The sequence below is a fragment of the Camelus dromedarius genome, chromosome 15 (genome assembly GCF_036321535.1).
Source record: "Camelus dromedarius isolate mCamDro1 chromosome 15, mCamDro1.pat, whole genome shotgun sequence".
NCBI lineage: Eukaryota > Metazoa > Chordata > Mammalia > Artiodactyla > Camelidae > Camelus > Camelus dromedarius.
Window position 1 is genome coordinate 57,402,656 of NC_087450.1, and position 15,357 is coordinate 57,418,012.

Below are 15,357 nucleotides of genomic sequence, written 5' to 3' on the forward strand. Positions count from 1 at the left end.
GTCTGAATGAGAGCCTCGCTGGGTAGAGTATTCTTAGCTGTTAAGTTTTTCGCTTTCAGCACTTTAAATATATCATGTTACTCCCTTCTGGCCTGAGGGTTTCTGCTGAAAAATCAGCTGATAAACTTATGGGAGTTCCCTTGTAGGTTATTTGTTGCTTTTGTCTTTCTGATTTTAATATTCTTTCCTTATCCTTAATTTTTGTGAGCTTGATTACTATGTGCCTTGGTGTATTCCTCTTTGGGTTGATCCTGTGTGGGACTCTGAGCTTCCTGCACTTGGTGACTGTTTCCTTTCCCAAGTTGGGAAAGTTTTCAGTTAGTATCTCTTCAAAAATTTTCTCAGGTCCTTTCTTTCTTCGCTTTCTGGGACCCCTATAATGCAAATATAAGTGTGCTTCTTATTGTCGCAGAGTTCTCTTAAACTATCCTCATTTCTTTTCATTTTTTTTTCTTTTGTCTGTTCTGCAGTAGTGATTTCCACTAATCTGTCTTCTAGCTCACTAATCTGTTCTGCATGATTTAGTCTATTCATGGTTCTTTCATTTCAGTGTTATTCATTTCAGAATTTTTATTCTTCAACTCTGTTTGGGTATTCTGTATATTTTCCAGTTCTTTGCTAAAAACTTTGCTTTGTGCATCTATACTCCTCCTGAGTTCTCTAAACATCTTCACCCTCATCATTCTAAACTTTCTCAGATAAATTGCCTATCTCCTCATCACCTATTTCTCCTGGGATTTTATCTTGTGCCTTTTCTGGAAGATACTCCTCTGCCACATCTTGTCTGTCTTTCTATTTGTATTTTTAGGTAGGTTAGTTATGTTTCTTGACCTTGGAGAAGTGGCCCTCTGTGGGAGATGTCCTATGTGTCTCAGTAGTACACTCCTCTCACGTCACCCAAGGGCCAGGGTCGAGCTGGTCCCAGTGTAGAGTCTGGCCTATGTTTGTGGATTCCTTCCACAGGCTTTGGGACTATTATTTTCTTGTTTCTGGTATCTGCCCCCTGGTGGATGAGGCTGGACTAGAGGCTTATGTAGGTTTCCTGTCAGGAGGGGTCAATGTCTGCCCATTGATGGGTGAAGCTTGGCCAGACCTCTGGTGTGTAAGGCCCTGTCTAGAGGCTTTTGTAGCTCAGGAAGTCTGCTGATGGATGAGGCTGTGTTCCTACTCAGTATGTTGTTCGGCTTGAAGCTTCACTGCAGGCTGTTGGGTGAGGTTGGGTCTTGGTGATAATGATCCAACCAAGATGTCAGCCTCCAGGAAAGCTCATGCAGATAAACACTCCCAGAATGTCCTTCACCAACTGTTATGTCCCCTGGGTGAGCCGCAGCAGTCCCCTGTCCCCCCAGGAGAGCTTCCAAAATGAGCAGGCAGGTCTGGCCCAGGTTCCTACGAAATCACTGCCTCTGTCCTTGGACATGGTGCACATGAGATCCGGTGCACACTTCGCAAGCAAATGAAGTCTCTGTCTCCCCTAGTCCTATACGGCTCTTGAGGTGAAGCCCCACTGGCCTTCAAAACAAGATGTCCTGTGGTTGCCTCCTCCCACTGCCGAATCCTGGGCCAGGGAGCCTGACGTGGGGTTCAGAGCTCTCACTCCTGTGGGAAGGCCTCTGTGATTTAATTGTTCTTCAGCTTGCGGGTCACCCACCTGGGGGGTATGGGGCCTGACTATATTGTGAGCACGCCCCTCCTACCTTCTTTCTGTGGTTCCCTCTCTGTGTTTCCAGCTGAAGCAGATCTTTTTTGCCAGGCTCCAGTCTCTTTTCCCGATGACTGTTCAGCAGTCAATTGTGGTTTTGCTGTAGTTGAGAGGAGAGGCGAGCTAGTGGTCCTACTGTTCCACCATCTTGCCTGGAAATCCATCTCAAATTTGCTGATTCTTTCTTCTGCCAATTTACGTATATCTATTGAGCCTCTCTAGTGAATTTTTTATTTCAATTACTGTATTTTCCACCTCCAGAATTTTTTTTCATTTTTCAGTTTAATTAGGTAGAATTTATTTACAGTTTGCACATATGCAATATATTGCATGTAAATACACATATACAGTATACTGCATGTATTTTAAAAATGTACATATATGTACTGTTCATTATTTCTAAGAATGTTTAGAGCTTTAGTTTTTTAAACTTACATAGTCCAAAGGAATAAAGCCAACCACAAAATAAGAATTAATTCAAAAAGATATATACACCCCACTATTAACAGCAACATTATTTATAATGGCAAAGATTATCGAAGCATCCTGAGTGCACATCAATAGATGAATGGATAAAGAAGATGCAGCATATATGTGTAATGGAATACAGCTCACCCATAAGAAAGGATATTTTGCCATTTGTGGCCCTTCACAGAACTCTTTTTTTAATTGAAGTATGGTTGATTTATAATTCATTTACAGTATTTAGTTCTTTTTTAAAATTTCTATCTCTTTATTGATATTCTGTTTCATGAGACATTTGTTCTCATACATTTTATTTGTTCTTTAGACATGATTTTTTTGTTTGTTTTTTGGGGGTTTTTTGGTGGTTGTTGTTGTTTTTAGTTCTTTGTGCATATCTGTAATAGCTGATGTAAAATCTTTGTCTGGTAAGTCCAGTGTTTGAGTGTCCTCAAAAAATAGGTTCTGTTGACTCCTTTTTCCCTCCTGTGCATGGGCCTTGCTTTTCTTTGCATGTCTTGTAATGTTTGGTTGAAAACTAGATGTTTTAGATAATGCAATTTGGGAGTTATGGAGCTCAGATCACCCCTACCCCAAGTTTATTGTTGTTGCTGTTTGTTTAGTGACTCTCCTGGACTAAGTCTGTAAAATCTGATATCTTTGTTATATGTGGCCACCAAAGCCTCTGCTTGGCTGACTTAATTGTCAGCTAATGACAGCTTTCCTGGAACCAAAAAGTCTCCCAGCCTTTGTGAAGGGATCCTTGTAAACACAAGTTGGATCATGTCACTCCTCTGCTCGGACCCCTCCCATGGCTCCCATCTCACTCAGAGGAAAAGGTAAAGTCCTGCAGTGGCCTGTGAGGCCCCGTCTGATCTAACCCCCTACTGTCTCCCTCGCACCCTCTGTTCCAGCCATGCTGGGTTGGTCTTTGTGATGATCCCCAAACATGCCAAGCAGTTCTGACCTCAAGGCCTTTGCAGTTGTCAGATGTTCTCATGGTTTACTCCCTTCTCTCCCCCAGGTCTGTATTCATTTGTCACTTCAACATGGGCTTCCCCGTCCACCCCTCTCCCCCTTCCTGTCTTCTCCATCACCCTTCACTGCTTTATTTTCCCCTCAGCTCTTACCACTGTCTGTCATACTCTGTATTGTCTTTCCTTTGTTTATTTATTGTTCCCCTTTCTGGAATGTAAGCTCTTTAAAGGTAGATATTCTTATTTTGTTCACTGCTGTGTCTACAATGAAGAGAAAAATGCTGGATGGCAACTATTTATTAAATAAATGAATGGTGATCTTTGGCATTCTACTCTTAATTTAAGAATGAGGCACTAAATGTGATTGGAAGCTCTTTGTTTGTGGTGGTCTTGCCTACTGGTAGTTTTCACGCTAACTTGTCAGCTAATGACTCCAGGTATACCTCGGAAATGACACAGGTTTGACTCCAGATTACTATAATAAAGTGAATATTGCAATAAAGTGAGTCACACGAATTTTTTGGTTTCCCAGTGCATATAAAAGTTATGTTTACATTATACTGCAGTCTGTTAAGTGTGCAATAACATATCTAAAAAGCAACATATACACCCTAATTTAAAAACACTTTATTGCTAAAAGAGTGCTGACCAGCACCTGACAGCTCAGGTTTGCCACACACCTTCAGTGTGTAAAGAACGCAGTATCTGCGAAGAGCAATAAAATGAGGTCCACGCCTGTGTTAGAGGGTTCCCCAATGTTAGCATCGGGAAGTCTGTCTTTGGGAATCTTTCATTTTCTACAGAGAATCCTCAGTTTCTTTCCAGGAATGTTAGGGGTTTAGAGCGGCAGGAATGGAAGCGCAGCAACATATGCTTGGCTCCTTGCACTCTGGTTGCTGAGAAGGGAGCTAGGGTCACCCCGTTTGATGTGTAGGCTGCCATTTAATTGTGCTAATTTCAGCACCTCCGCTCAAGTCAGCTGTGTGCGTACCCACTCACGTGGAGCAGCTTTCCTTCACTTTCTCCAGAGAATTATCCTCTGGCTTCCTAAGGGGTGGTGGAACGTTAGGTACTCCTCGGCTCTATCATCTCCCCTCTTGTCAGGCCCATCTTCCCAGATACGTGGAGCCTCCCAAGTCCTCTCAAGGCCTCTAAGGGAAGAATCTACTCCCCTCTCTCTGTGTTACTCATCTCTGTTAGCACCCAGCATTTATACCGTGTTAGATCCCTTCACCACTGTATTTTCTCCTTTTGTTATTTTTTTGTCCTTGAAGGCTAATACTTTTTATATTGATTTATTGTCATTTTAATATTCGTGGGAGGGAGAAGAAATAAAAATACGTATGTAGGGTGCCAGTTAAGTGTTCGCTTGGGGTGTCCTGTCTCCCCTAACCCTTTGCGCACAGACACGCCAGGACCTCACGCTTGTTTGTACTCACAAGGTGTTCCGCAGATGAACTGTTGGTTTAATCAGCTGATGGTAAGAAAATGGCATAAACAATCTTTTATTTCCCATTTGGCCTTATTTTATTATCATTTAATTTCAGTGCCTAAACTACTTTTCAAAAACTAAATCAAAATTGAAATCATGGCAGATAATAATTTATAAATATTTTAAAGTGCTGAAATTAAATTGCTCTTTTGCTAATCTGATGTTTAGGAGTGTGAGAACAAAGCGCTACAAGTAGAGTACCTTCAGATGACTCATAATTACTCATGCAGATGCATGTAAACCTGGATATGCAATTAGGCAGCTCATTATGTTGCAAATGCAATTACATGCGTAGATTCATGGCCACTCCCTCGGCTCACCCAGCTGTCTCTCTTGTCTCAGGCTTATGATCAGTTATTATTAAGCCCCAGTTGTCAGAATTTGAAAATACATGCTGGTGCTAGTGGTGCCTTTCAGCTAATAATGGAGGAAAAGTTTGAAAAGAAAATTTTCGTTTGAGTTTATACATTGCAGAGTTGGCAAAACCCCATTTTCCTTCTGGAGAGCAGGCTATCCATTTAGAAAAGTTATCATTAATCATAATAGTAGTTAATGATATTTACAGTATAGTATACCTCCATTGTCTCTGATCTGCAATTCTGAAATCCAAAAAGCCCTGATTTTATTTTTTTTTAATTAAATAACTCATTGGTGGCAAAACCTGACCTGCTTCATTAGGACTCAGACCTGACAAGTAATTACTAGGCTCTTTCTAGTCTTTATTTATCCAAATCACTGGCGTGAATATGTATGGATTTTCGGAGAGTTATTAATATGTTTGATTATGGACCACTGCCCCAGACCCCCTGAAGATTTTACATAAATACAGTCTACATACAGTGTTGCCTTTTGAAAATGCAGAAAATCCTGAATTTCAAATGCTTCTTTGCCTCAATAGTTTCTGATAAAGAGTTAAGGCCTTATGGTAAGAGTAACAGATTTCAAATTAGATGAGTGTTAAATTCTGGTAAGGGGTGGAACTCCCCACCGCTTAGAGCGTGAGCTCTGGGCTCGCACTGCGGTTGTTAATTTTGCTATTCTTATCATTGTTTTTATTACTGTTCTAGTTCCAGAAACTGATATTTATTTTTACATTTAGAATGTCCTGAAAACAATTCTGTAACAAAATAAATAGATCATTTACATGGTAGCTCAGTGGTAAAATTATTTTTTATTTCAACTCCATTGTAGCTTATCTGTTCAGTGGTGTCATTATAACCTAAATAATGTTTAAATTGAGTTTCTAGGATTATAGTGGTATAAGATCACTAAAAAGTAAAATTGATAATTCTTCTAACAAAGCATCTTCCTTATAATTAATAATGAGTAAAATATATATTAATTTTCTATAACATTAAATTCTATTTGGTATGGCAGTTGTTTTACTGAATACAAAATCATAACCCCTTACCATTTTTCAAGGCCTAGTTCAAATGTCTCCTTCAAAGATATATCTTGATCTCCTGCCTCAGCAGATAAAGGGCTCCCCAGAAACATTCTAGAATTTCTCTTCTGTGGCACTAATCACATTATGTTGTACTTGATTGCTTTCTAGACTTTATATTTGACAGTAAGCACTTAGCTTTTAGTAAGTTTTGGAATGAATGAGTGAAGTTGAGGAAATTAAGAATCACTAGTCCTTCACACAAGTGTTGTGTGTGAACTAACGTTTCCCATTTGGTTTCATTCTGCTACCTAATGTTATAGAGTATACTGCGCCTGGAAAATAACAAATGTGAAACTCAAATATGTGATGAATGAAAATTGAAGTAAAATCTGCCTCCTTACATTTAGCGGGTCTGGTTGTATTCTCTGAACTTACAAGAATTCACCATTCTCTTTTCAGTGTTCACTCAGACCCACTTCACACTGTATGCTGTAATGCATTCTGAAAATTGTGTAAAAGAATATTTTTTAAAAATCAGCTTGGGGATCTTACATACTTCTGTGTGTTCTAATATAATTATATATCAGTTAGAGTTTCTCATGCATAAGCCCATTTGGTTCAAAGTTATTGTGGGGAAAAAAAAGTTATTTATTGTGTGTTGATACAGTTCTACCAAATGGAGTAATTAAGAATTTTCTTAGTTTTAAAGGTTTTTAAATTGTTTTTTAAATCATTAGTTTAAAACTCAAGATAACAATTTCATATTTAATTACCATTTTATATTATCAGTGATTTTCATTTTGATAGTAGGAAATATTCAGTAGCGTTAAAAGTAAATAGGATACATTATAGCATTTATACTGAATTAGTACAATTTGGTTCTTTGTCTCTAATAGTACTTTGTTGTTATTTTAATCCCCCTTGATCTGTTAAAAACCATCCATCCAGTAATCCTCCATACTTATTTTTGCCTTAGCACAACTTTGTGATGTGGCATAGTGGTTTTTCAAAAGTCAAATGGGGGCAAGGGTACCCTGCTCTATCAGCCCCCTAAGAATTTTAATATTCATTGTCTTTCCTCCCCACTCTTAGTCATATTTGTCCATTACCAGAAAATATGAGAATTTTGAATTTTTAAATTAAGCAAATATAATTAGCATCTTAAAGGTAGATTGTAATCATAGAGGCAGATGACCTTGGGTACGTGGCATGTATTTTCATGTACTTGAAACTTGGTTCTTCTGCCTAAACGGATTAGAGCAAGTAGATACTTGGCTGCATTTGAGTCAAGGCTTTCCTATAGCATGCTGATAAAGATTCTTTCCTGTTTTGGAGGATGGAGTATTTCCATTTAGATTGATTGATATGATTGTCATTAAAGTTGCTGAGGGACTCACAGTATTCCTTGATAGCAGTTTGATGAGTCAGATATCCAATTCCTTACGTTTACTGGTGTGTGATTTTAGGAAATTCTTATGCATAAAAAGTGGAAGATCATTAACAAACAGTAAAAGTTTAAAACAGATCAGTCTTCATCAAGTTTCTGAAATAAAACTCTTATGGTGCATAAAAATGTAGACAATCAAGCGGTGAGTTTTTACTGCAGTATAGTATGTAGCAGTATAATGACAATACAGAAAACCTAGAAAGTTTTGATGTAGTAGTAATAGTATACCAGTTGTTTAAAAACATGTTGTCTTCAAGTTGTAAAGCCTGAATGTAAGAATAAATTAATATATTTTAAGTATTAGTTGAAAGAGGAATGTATTTATGAATAGAGACAGCAAAGAATTTTTACACAGTAGTTAGTGTTGTGGTCCTTATAGGAATATCAGAACTTTGCACATGGTTGACCCTTCCTTATTGGTTAAGCTGACCACTGTTTTGCAACTTAATGGTGGACCTTTGAGAAAAGCTCTAATGTGGATAAAACCTGCAGTTAATACCAGTTAAATCAGTAATTTCAACTTTGTTATGGTTATTCTGATATTTTTTTCTCTGAATAGGAAGTAGGGAAATGTGATTAATAAAATCAGCCCATTAGATTTAATTTTGTTTTTGATGGAAATATTTCCTCCTATAAAATTTAATGGCCATGAATTTGATTGCAGAGATTGTTTACCATAATCAGACCTGTCCCTGGAGAGGCAATTTAAAACAATTCCGTTAGAATCCAGATAACTAATCAAAAAGGATGTTGTGGAACATTATAAAAAAGGTCTATGTGAAAGTAAGATCTGGTCTGATATTATGATATTCCTACCCCTCACCCCCCAAGAAAAGTCAGTAAACACAGTGTAATAATCTTTCCATTGTCTTTGAAGCCCATGTTTAAGACTGATGTAAGCTTTAAAGGTGGAACTACTTTATTATGAGGCCCTTTGGTAACCAGTGCTCCCTTGTATAAAAGGCAAAATAAATCTGACTTTCATCAAAAAGTGTTCTTATATCCAGTAGTTTTATGGTGAGGTATTTGAGTGTTTTTATCTGAATAAGGACAGTTAGAGAATTCAAAAAATACTTTCACCAAACAGGACCCTTTGAGTCTTAATAGTTTGTGCAATGAAATTCATGAATGTATTCATATGTGCTTTATATGTGAATGGATTTATTTATGAAACATTTATTGAACACCTACTACTTGGCAGGGAATGTTCTATGTACTAGAAATTAAGCACTTAAAACAGATGAAGCTTAAACCCTCCCAGGAGGACAGTATCTTGGATCTTACATTCTAGAAAAGTGCTAGTAGTGTATTTTCCTCCTCTCTAAAAGAGGAGAAGGTGGCTGTCCTCGGTTGTATGCCAGTATATGATAGAGCTTTGCTTTTGCAGATTTATGACTGACAGGAAGCAGATACCCTTGTAGTTGCAGGTGCCTAAACTCTGACTCTCAGAGGATGCCCCATGGTTTTCCTAGCTTGCTCATGTGTTCATTCCAACCTGAAGTCCTTTCAGATATACTTACTGGGTACCCCAGCAGAGCCTGTTTCATCCAGCCCTCACCCGTCTCCCCCATGGACTCAGCACAATCTCAGTTCATTGCTTTAAATGCCTGAGCGTGTATGCGCACGCATAACGTCTGCTCAGCTAGGTTTTTAACACCTGGGGGGAGAAGAGAATGGTCGGGGACTTTGGTTTAGTGCAATGCTTTGTATGTAGGAGCAATTAATATCAGTATTTGTTGACTTCAAGCTACTGTCCTAAAATTGCTTAAGATAATAGCAATTTCTTTAAAGTGGTCTACACTGAATTTTTTCAATGCCTTGCATTTCTTGAAGGTTTGTCTTTGATGGTCATTTCTGTTTTTAAAAATTGTATAGATTATACTATTAAGAAACTTCTTGATGGGACTTTTTAATGCTCATTAAGAGTTGTTTTTCGTGTTTATGAGCCCCATAGCCTTTGGTGGGAGTGGCGGGGTCACCTTCTCTAATCAGGCAAAGTAATATAACTAAATTCGAGTGGCACTATCTAACATCTACTTTTTTTCTTTTTAATGATTGAAGAGGGTATTAGGGTCTGTGTTTCTTTGTTATAACTCTCTTTTGCCTACCTTTCCTTCTCCAAAAAGGTTAAGCTAGATTTAATAATTTCCCTTACGAGTTTTGGGGTTTTTTTTTCCTGTATAATTGATTACTATCAAAATACATAGGCAAGCAGTCAGTGGAAGTTCCATTTTGTAAGAGCCCAGTGCTCTCGCTTCTGAATGCCTCCCCTACGAGAGAGGATTTCAGTATTGTGGCTTTCCCACTGAGTGTTCCTTCCTTTGGGATATGCATTGACCTCAGTGGGCAAGGCATCTGCTGGGAAAGATTTATATCAAGGTCAAAAAAGCAAAAAGCAGTCACAGTATTTTATGGAACTAATTGAATTTCAAATTGAAGTATTCATATTTTATTACGTGGTTATAAATTCTATTCAACCCTTTGTTCCTCAACCTTTCACTGGGACTAATTGTGGATCCTTGCAACCCATTTTAGATTAAATCTGAAGAATTCTATATACAGAAATTTAATTTTGAATGAATTAAGTGAAGTGGACCATATAAGATAAAATGTAATGATCAGGTAGTTAGTTGATAACCCTTAAATTTTACATTTTACACTTTTGTTTGTCTTGAGTGGCAAACTTTAAAAATCTGGTATACCAAGTATGCTTTTGGGGATGCTAGTACTGTTTTGAGTGAAAGAGATGATAGAAATATGGATGAATATTATTATTAGTACCTGAATTACTTGTATTTTCATAGTTCTTATGTAAGAATATTCACTGATATCATTGTATCCCAACCTGAGATTTTATTCCCTAATAAGCCTAAGTTCTTCCTACTTGGTTTATTCTCTTTCATTGTAGACTTGATTATGCACATTGCAGTTGTTTTTCAGCACTTGTGATAGAATCCAGGGTTTTAAAATTATATTTAAGGAAATTCGGTTGTAAAATAACGAGCTCCTAGTTGACATGGTGAGAGTGTACGTTTGCTAACCTTTTAATCTGCAGGTTTTAGGTCCTGCTCCCAGGTGGTGTTCCTTCTTAGACAACCTGACAGAAGAACTAGAAGAGAATCCAGAAAGCACAGTTTATGATGATTACAAATTTGTCACCAAGAAAGACCTTGAAAATTTAGGTAAAAAAAAAAATTATGAAATGTTTATTAACTTATTTCTACTTGGTTTTTTTTTTTTCAGTTTTGAACATTAGAAATGATGGAGTCACACTTGTCTGATATTCCAAATCTTCTCTTTCTGACAAATCAGATATTAAACATAGTATGTATCGTCAAGTTTATAATCTATGCTTAGAAAAGATTCAGATAAATTCAGTTTACTGAAGCTTTTTGTATCTTAAGTGAGGAATAATTTTTTTAACCTACTACCTATGTATAGGAAAAACATCAGTCAAGGAAGCAGCGATTTATTTTTTCAAGTATTATCTGAATATAATAAGATTTTGAGAAATTTCAGAAACTGCAAGTAAATGATTTTTGGCTCCCTTCTAGGTTTGCTTATTGAGAGATCTAATCCAAAACTTAGAACCCGTAGGTTGAATTCTCAAATACAGAGAACCTTAACAGTGAGCTAGGTTTAAAGAATACAGACAAAGAAATGTTTCTTAATAACCACCAACACTTAAATAGGGCTTACATGCGCTGGGCAATATTCTGAATGTTTTACATACAACTCATTTAATCCTCCAGCTATGGAGTGGATGTTATTATGATTTCATTTTAGAGGTAAGGAAATTGAGGCACAGAAGGATTAAAAGTATCTTGCGAAAATCTTCAGTGGTAGTAAATGTGAAGGTTAGAATTTAAACCTAGAGTCTGTGTTCTTAACTTGAGCCATACTGACCCCTCTGAAGAACAGATTTATCTTAGTTGACTAGTCCTAGTTTGTAGGATAATGAGAACAGATTTTACCAATCTTGTTCTATCGTTGGGAAGAGGCTACTTAGCAAATTGTTGAGAATGGGAAGACTTAGAGGAGCCATTCTCCACAAGTCTAGGCAACTTAGTTGTCTTTCGAACAAATAGATGTACAGCAGCAGCTGAATGGTTAAAAAATAGAATCATGTAACAGATTAATAGAGAGATTCTCAAACTTTATCTTTAACCTATATCTTACAGCACAGTTAATCCAGGCAGAATTATTTTCTACCATTTAACCACCAAAATAATCCTTTAAATTTTAATGTGTTTTGAAAGACAAGAGTTGTATTTAGCCTTTAAAAAAACGACTTGTGAGTGAAATAGGTGTTCCTACTGAAGTGGCTGCTTAAATGTCTGCAATGTGATTTTTGCGGTAGGTTTGTCACACTCACCTACGTTCTCAAATTGGAGAATAAAAAGTCATTGCTATTTTGTGGATTTTTAAAAACTACTGTGTTTAGTGTATTTTCGGTGCTTTTTCAGTCTCTTTACTATGTTTACTTTGGGTGAGGAAGGCAGTTATAAAGATAAAAAATGATAAAATACATTCATACTGCCTAATTTTAAAACTATGGAAATAGATATAGTATTCAACAAAGTAGTTATACTAGAAATTATTTTTAGGTAAATTAATATCTTTTAATTTTAAATGAGCCATTAGTTATTTTTCAACAGATTTTACCATCATATATAGAACCTTTAAATAACTTATGTGAAAGTAAAAATTAGGCCAAATAATTTCCCTTATTTCTTATGATTATAGCATTGAGTACTTGCAAGTTCTGACTTTCCCCAACTGTGCCCTTTAGCAGATCCTATAGCATGGTTTCGTGGACTGCTGCTTCTGTAAGAAGTGCTGGATGGGTAGCACCGTGGCTGATGTCATGGGTGTCAGAGAGAGGCTGACCTGGGTTTGCATCCGTCCTCTCCCACTGTATCTGTATGCCTTGGCCAGGTTTCTTAAGCTCATTATGCCTTGGTTTCCTCATATATAAAATGGCAATAATAATAGTTCTTACCCATAGGGTTGCCTGGAGAATGAATCAGATAATGCCTGAGAAGTACTCAGCACAGTATCTACACGTAATACATGGATGTTACCTATTACTTTAAGAGATTTGTGGCAAATAAGTTTGAGAAATGCTATGTTAAGCAAAGTTAAATCAGTTTCTTTACTTATGGACTTCTTTGAGCCTTCACTGTCACCCGACACTATAAACCTCTGGGAGGGGGAGGAAAGTATGAAACGTTTCCCAGACTTAATTGATCATAGAGCCTCTGCCTCCTCAAAGATGTCTTAGTGTTCTGTGCAGCCAATGATGAGAAAAGCTACCTGTCAGAGTCTCTGTTTAAAATTGTTTTAACGTGAAAACCTGCTGGTTTTTATTTATGACCTAACTTGGAATAATTCTGGGCCATGAAAATAAGTTTATATACTTGATAGAGGAAACACAAATTATAAATACCTGTGCAGGCACCTAAACACAGATCGCTATGCATTTGGACATTTCATTAAGGTTCAGCTCCCCCGCCCCTACCTCCCAACCCCGGCTTTAAGTTTCTACTTTGAAAATCCAAACCCTGTAGTTTTACTTATTAATGTTTCTATTAAAATTTTTTTTATTTTGGGGGGAGGGGGGAAGTAATTAGGTTTATTTATTTATTAATTTTTAGAGGAGGTACTGGGGATTGAACCCCGGATCTTGTGCATGCTGAGCATGCACTCTACCACTTGAGCTATACTCTTCCCCAAAACCCTGTACTTTTATTAACCTAACAAATTCTTAAGAAAGTATTTTTCTGACCAAGTCTTGTAATTACTTTTTGAGATTATCCTAATTTTTGCCTTTTGATGTTGTTCTATAATGTATACTGTTTTGTGCATCTTTGTGATTTTGCCTAGTACATGATTTTTAGGTCTGGAGGGATGTTGATTTCAAAAATGTGGGAATCAGGGTAATATTTTCCTTGGAAACATAGTCACTTCGTGTTATACCAACTAAAGCTGCTGTTCATGTGAGTATATCACAGGTGGTCTTATTTTGAAGATGAATATTCTCATAACCTTTCTCTGTAAATATTTGCAATTTATAATTTCTGACATAAGCAGAGCTTTCTTATGTGATATGACCACCACTAATTGTGAATGAAATCTGCTTAATCTTGGACACCCTATGAAAGGTATTGTTTAAAACCAGGCTCCCAAATTCACTGATTAGCAGTGAATTTTTCATTTATCCACAATGAAGTATGTGTGTATATAGTATTTATTTTGATACAGACTTGCCAACTGTTCTTTCTTGAGAAAAAACATGCCCTTTCTACACTGTTGTTGTGACAGTGTTCTTTGGTTCTGGAAGTTACGGGTGATCACAATGGTCTTCCCTCACTGCCATCACTGTCCCTCCTTGGCAGTATAAAAGTTGACAACTCAGTGTTGATCCAGTATTATTTTTAAAATTTAACTGGTTTGTGGAATCCAAAAATCTTGAGAACCACTGGTATAGGGAGCTCCCCACCTTTTTTTTTTTTAACCAGTCTGTCATAGTTCATAAGGACACTTCCATTATTTTTATGCTTAGTGTTGATATTAAAAATAAGATGATATTGCTGAAGTAGGTTAAAATTTTCTTCACAGTTATTGAAGATTAATAATTCTAATCCTTAAATTTTTAGTCAGAAGTGAAATTATAGTCAAATTGTCCATGAAAAATTGTTGAACTTTAATCGAGATTTCACAAGGGCCTGCCCTCTCCTGATTAACTTTTCCCAGGGCTCACACATCTCATCGGATCACCTTTTCTCCGGGCGTATATGCATGGATTTTTCATGGACATAAGACTCTATCACAAGGTAAATACAGAACTGCAGTCGTTTAGGTGACTCAGGAGCAGTCTATAGCCATTTCTTTTCTACTTACTTGCATTTTAGTAAAACATACCTAAGATTTGTAATAAGAAATCTGTCTATTCTTTGGCTTAATATTCATGGTGTATATGAAACATGCTGCTAAATACAATTCCCTTATTTTTAATTTTTTTCACTTTGTAAAGGTGAAATTGATGGTAAATCCATTTGCTTATGAAGAATATAGGAAAGATAAGATTCGACAGAAGATAGAAGAAACACGTGCACAGAGAGTCCAATTAAAGGTAAATCTTGACTCATTGTCGAATTTACTGGAGAAGAGCACTTCGTTTTCATTTTGTTTATTATTCAAAGAAAGCTGCCGTCCATTTCTTAGTTTCTCCGTCCTTAGTTTACATCTTTTATTAATATTTTTGGTATATTTTATTTGTTGTGAGGGTGGATACTCTACAGTTGTATCATTGTGGACTCTGTGCTAATGTCATTGTCGAAAATAATGCCAGGTTAACTGATACAGTCAGCTCTACAAAGAAAATCTGATGCTGTTTTCAAATAAGTTTAGATTTTGGAGTTTTGTGGCTTTGCTAATCCCATTTCTTACTGATACTTGCCCACATCTTAGGCTCGCTGCTTGGATCATGGGAAGACGTCATTAGACTATGTCAGGGTCCAGACAAGAGTCAGACCACACTAGTTCTATTAATAGAGGAATTTAATGTAAAGAATTGTTGCCAGGTATTAGAGACTGAAAGGGTGGAGACACTGAGGTATTGATAAGAGAGGCAGCGGCCGGGGCAGCCGGAAGGAGGCAGCCTGCGGAGCAGAGTCCAGACTCCGAGGAGGACGAACAGCTGGCAGTGGGGTCCTCCAGGTGGAAGGAGGCTGTTCCTGGGCGAGTGGGAAACCGCAGACTGGGCTTTCCCTCTGCTGGGGCCACCTGTTGTCACCGAGGCAGAGAACTGTCGACGTGGGACGTCAGCCCAGCAGCATGCGGACGGGAAAGGGCAGACCCATCTCCTTCTCCTGCTTCCAGTTTTGA

The 15,357-nt window shown here is 37.4% G+C and overlaps 1 protein-coding gene across 1 annotated transcript in view; it reads left to right on the top strand.

Moving 5' to 3' along the window:
* Positions 1-15,357, top strand: part of NOL10 (nucleolar protein 10) — an 85,805-nt gene that overhangs the window by 48,136 nt on the left and 22,312 nt on the right. The window contains exons 14-16 of the mRNA XM_010982697.3: positions 10,523-10,649; positions 14,224-14,303; positions 14,504-14,602. Of these exons, the coding sequence (XP_010980999.1) occupies positions 10,523-10,649; positions 14,224-14,303; positions 14,504-14,602 (306 nt within the window). The remainder of the gene's footprint in view (positions 1-10,522; positions 10,650-14,223; positions 14,304-14,503; positions 14,603-15,357) is intronic.